Source organism: Zea mays, chromosome 8 (assembly GCF_902167145.1).
Source record: "Zea mays cultivar B73 chromosome 8, Zm-B73-REFERENCE-NAM-5.0, whole genome shotgun sequence".
Taxonomy (NCBI): Eukaryota; Viridiplantae; Streptophyta; class Magnoliopsida; order Poales; family Poaceae; genus Zea; species Zea mays.
In genome coordinates, this window is record NC_050103.1 from 181,805,915 (window position 1) to 181,810,563 (window position 4,649).

At 44.7% G+C, this 4,649-nt stretch overlaps 1 protein-coding gene across 1 annotated transcript; it reads right to left on the reverse strand.

The window, feature by feature from the left end:
• Positions 1–2,189: 2,189 nt before the first annotated feature.
• LOC103636667 (profilin-7) lies at positions 2,190–3,202 on the reverse strand. Its single transcript, NM_001301583.1, has 3 exons — positions 3,027–3,202; positions 2,794–2,931; positions 2,190–2,711 (listed from the first exon to the last, which is right to left on the reverse strand). The coding sequence occupies exons 1-3, from the start codon at positions 3,147–3,149 to the stop codon at positions 2,577–2,579; spliced, it is 396 nt and encodes a 131-aa protein (NP_001288512.1). The 5' UTR covers positions 3,150–3,202; the 3' UTR covers positions 2,190–2,576.
• Positions 3,203–4,649: the final 1,447 nt, after the last annotated feature.

Here is a 4,649-nt window from a genome sequence, read left to right on the forward strand (position 1 = left end):
TTCGAATCAACCTCGCGACCGATGGCTTCACACCTTTTGGTCAAATGACATCATGATACTCATGTTGGCCCATCTTTGTTATTCCATACAACATTCCACCTTCTCTTTGTATGAAGTATGAATCTATATTTCTTTGGTTAATCATACCTGGCCCGGACCATCCTAGAAAGAAACTCAATATCATGTTAAACCCTTAATTGAAGAGTTGAAGGAGCTTTAGAAAGGAGTCGAAACATGTGATTTTTTTAAAAAAGATATTCAAACTTCGAGCCGTGTATTTATGATCGGTGCATGACCTCATGGCATATGCTATTTTTGCCGGTTGGAGTACACATGGTAGATTGACATGTCCATATTGCGGTTCAGATACAGGTTGCTTGCATCTTGCTCATGGTGGAAAGATCACTTATTTCGATTGTCATCAACGCTGGTTGCCCAAGAAACACCCCTTTAAGAGCGATGAGAAAAACTTTATAAAGAACATCGTGGTCACGAAAGGACCACCAAAACGTCTGAACGCAGCAGAAATTTATGCTCAGCTCAACAACATTGTCCTAAATGAAAAAAGGGACAAGTACCAAGGATTCAGAGTGGACCAGAACTGGACACATATGTGGTATGTAGGAGCTCCCTTATATGTCGTCATTGATTCTAGCTTGTGCACACAATTGATGTCATGCACGAAAAAGTAATGTTGCTGAAGCCCTCATACACACCTGCATGCATTTTGAAAAAACAAAGGACAATATGAAAGCTTGAAGAGATCTAGCAATGCTTTGTGACCAACCGACCCAAGTGCTCAATGACAACGGCAAATCGACACGTGCCTTGTTCTGTCTTACCTCTAAGGACAAGATCGAGGTGATGAGATGAATGAAAAAAAAATAAATTTCTCGATGGTTATGCTGCGGGCCTGAAAAGAGCTGTGAATTTGAAAACGGGAATACTAACTGGGTTAAAGAGCCATGACTTCAATATATTAATGGAGAGGATTACCCATGGATGTTTCGTGGTTACATACTCGACGCCATGTGGCAAGCAATAGCTGAGCTAAGCTTTTTCTATAGACAAATCTGTGATAAAGAAATAAGTAAAAATATGATGAAGAAGTTGGAGAAAGAAATAAGTAAAAATCTGAGCTAAGTTCGACAGTCTGGCTGTGGGCCGAAAATTAGCCTTTATTTTCGGTTTTTTACGACCAGAACCTGCCGAAAATAGGCTATATATTGCTGAAAATAATATATTTTTGACAATATATGACTTATTTTCGGCGAAAAATGATCTTGTATTTTTTAGTGCACTGTTGTCTGCTCCGTGCTTCTCGGCCCGATTTAGGCATTCAGCCGAAGCCATTCTCCATAAGTCCCAAACAGATATGTGCTTCCATGGTTTTTGGCAACTGTTCTAGCGAGCTAGTAGCGTTCTCTCAGCTAGAGGGGCCAAAGCGGTCTGCAGTACCTTAATAATGGATTGGAAGCCGGGCAAGTCTAGTTTCAGTCATTTGGACTCCAACTGCACCTATTTAAGGCCAGATTGCCATCCCAAGGCCACAAGTTCGGATGCACCGATCCAAATAATATGGATGAGAAATCACCAAGGCGAACAAAAACACAAGAAGAAGGCTAAAGTTATTATGTTTAAAAGATCTGAGAAATGCAGAACTGATTATCATTTCATATATTTTGCATATTCTTTGAAGAATCGGAAGAGGGCAATGACTACTGTGCATTCAGATGTTATGTGCAAGCGTGAAAACGAGATTTTTTGGTTTGTTAGATCGCGATCCAACCGTATGTCATACTTGACACGACTTAAATTGTATCACTATCGGCTCATGTAGATTTATAAAAAATCCCTAATAAATCACAATTATATCTACGGTTGGAACATATGTTCTAATAGACCAGGATGCTTGCTTGCACACTTGCAAGTTATACCAATTAGCAGATATATATATATATATATATATATATATATATATATATATATATATATATATATATATATATATATATATATATATATATCTATCTTTACTAATATAATGTAGCAGTTTGATCGCTTGTTGCATAATATCGCATGGAAGGCTTCACCAGCGAGCTCAGCGCATGCAAGCCTTTAGCCCTTCACCATACATGGATGGAGGACTGGTTGCACATTAATTAGTCGTCGCCCTGGAAGGCATGCATCACACAAAATGCATACATATATATTCCCGTTTACAAAAAGAATAGACAGGAACAGTTCAATCACACACATATATATATTGTTCTGGGTTTACAAACCATACGACAACCAAACTTTAATTTGGGGGTGGAATTACAAAATTATTTGCCAAAATGCATGGTACCAACAAGGAACAAAAATCTCTGGTGATCGGCGACGGGCAGGGGAGAAATGGCAGACGAAGGATGAGAGATGATTAACAGAGCCACGCACAATCCAAGGGCGTGTAGGGGACTAAAATGCGTGCGTAGCTAGAGGAGGCTACCAATTAAATAATGCTGATGTTGGTATCGTTGCTGCTGGATGCTCGAACCATGGACAAGCGAGCGAGCGAGGTTAAATGAATCCATTCACAGGCCTTGCTCTACGAGGTAGTCGCCGAGCCTCTCGACCACCATGTTGCACTGGCCGGGGGTCATGGGCTCGTCGTAGATGCCGACCACCATCGCTTGCCCTGTCTTCTTCACAGTTATGCCTCCAGATCCCTAGGGAAACAAGAGAAAGATGATCGACGTGCATTATATTGGGAGATCGAGAGGGGGAGCATAGACGACGACGGATCAGTACCTTCTTCCCGCGGATGACAGCGCCGGGCTCGCCTTGGATGACCATGTACTTGGTGGGGCCGAGGAAGAGGCCGGTCGGGGCCAGGAACCCGGGCTCGTCGAAGTCCTTCATGATGTTGGTCATCTCCTCTGTCTTGAACTGGATGTATATGCACAGAATGAAACCGCGTGATTGATCTGATCGACGCGCATGCAAGAGCTAGAACGAACAAGGATCATGCAAATTGGTATCACCTGTGGGAATGCGGTGCTCTGGGCCCAAACGGCGCCGTCGTGGCCGACTATGGCAGCGGAGGTCAGGTGGTGGCCCTCGATCTCGCACATGAGGTGCTCATCGACGTATGTCTGCCACGACATCCTGTCAGACCTGCTTAGCTATGACCTGTAATGTAAGAGGAGGATAACGAAAGCTCGATCGATAGATCTCTCTATTGCGAGGAACACTCACATATAAACAGGTGTGCGAGGGGACGGCCACACTATAAATAGAGGCGTTTGCCCCCAACCACCCATTCCATCGCTAGCTTGCTCTTCAACCTCGCTCGCTCGTCGTCCTTTGGTGCGCCATGCACGGCTGCCCCCCACCACTATAGAGGTGATGGACATCACAATCTTAGTTTCTAGCCTCTCTGCATGATGCCGCCGCACCCGCCAAGCTGCTTCTGCTAGGCTGGGTTGGGCTTGGCTGGGCCTCGGCAGCCTAAAGTTTTCCATTTCTGAAGCGTTCTACAAGAGTGGGGAAATAATGAGCTTTCTTCTTAACTAGTTGAATTCTTGTGCGTTGCAACGGAAATATATAATAACAGTATACTACTATAACTTATATACAAAATATGTGTTATACCTTTATGAGAAAATGTTTCATAATTAATTTGTGATTCTGGCCATACATAAATTTTGTTATTTATAATATATCTGTTTCACCACTACATTGCAACCATCAGTATCATGCAGACTTCGATATATGTCACGATTTGCATAGTCTCATCATTGGAGAGCACGTTCCACACATACCAGAAGAAATTCCCTCGTACATCGTTAGTCATCAGACACGTACCACCATACGCTTTTGCTTAAACAAAAAAGGCAAGTGTGTGTTTGCGAAGAGAATTAAAGGCAAGCCGGCACAAAAGCTACCCCAACGGTGGCGAGGATGACGAACTGGTCATTGTTGTCGGTCCTCATCTGCGTCACCTCTGGCGCCAAGATGACGCCACAGTCCTCGATATAGTAGTCGTCGAACGCGCGCGACATACCGAGTACTGATGACTCTTGTCTGGGCTATAAAACGAAGTGCACCCCGGGCTCATCAGCAAGGTAGTACCCCTGGCCGTTGCACCACCGGATGCGCTACTCCTCTACATACATCGTATTCGAGGACACTCATACAACGTCAGCAACGACCATCGTCTCAGCGCACAAGAATTCATGGCCAGTCAGTAGCGACTTACGTGGCAGGTTGGACTTCAGGTGGACGATGAGCTGGACGACGTGATAGCGTCGTCGTCGAATGCGGTGCCCAGAACAACCCGAGAGTCACCGACGTTGGCGACGACCATGAGGCCCCCCTGCTTGACGATGGACAGCGGGGAGCAGCCGCTCTGCACCGCGTCCAAGCGGCGGCTGCGCCGGAGCTTGTCGTACATAGCGGCACATGCGGCCACGTAGGACTGTTTCTAGAGAACGAACTGGCAGTCGCCAAGTTTCTTCTTGTCGTCGATGAGCGACCCCAACGCGAGTGCCTCCTGTTAATGGTGTTTGTTCGGGGTTTTCAAGTAAGAAACATGGATTCATGTTTGACGTTGGTTTATAAAAATGACTCACAAGTCAGATCCATGGAAAAAATATTATGAAGAA

Bases quoted from the DNA above. Each gene is read 5' to 3' on its own strand.
- LOC103636667 (NM_001301583.1), bottom strand. From the start codon at position 3,149: ATGTCGTGGCAGACATACGTCGATGAGCACCTCATGTGCGAGATCGAG. The intron at 2,932-3,026 runs GTGATACCAATT...ATATACATCCAG, and splicing joins AGAGCACCGCATTCCCACAG to TTCAAGACAGAGGAGATGAC. The intron at 2,712-2,793 runs GTACTGATCCGT...TTGTTTCCCTAG, and splicing joins CTGTCATCCGCGGGAAGAAG to GGATCTGGAGGCATAACTGT.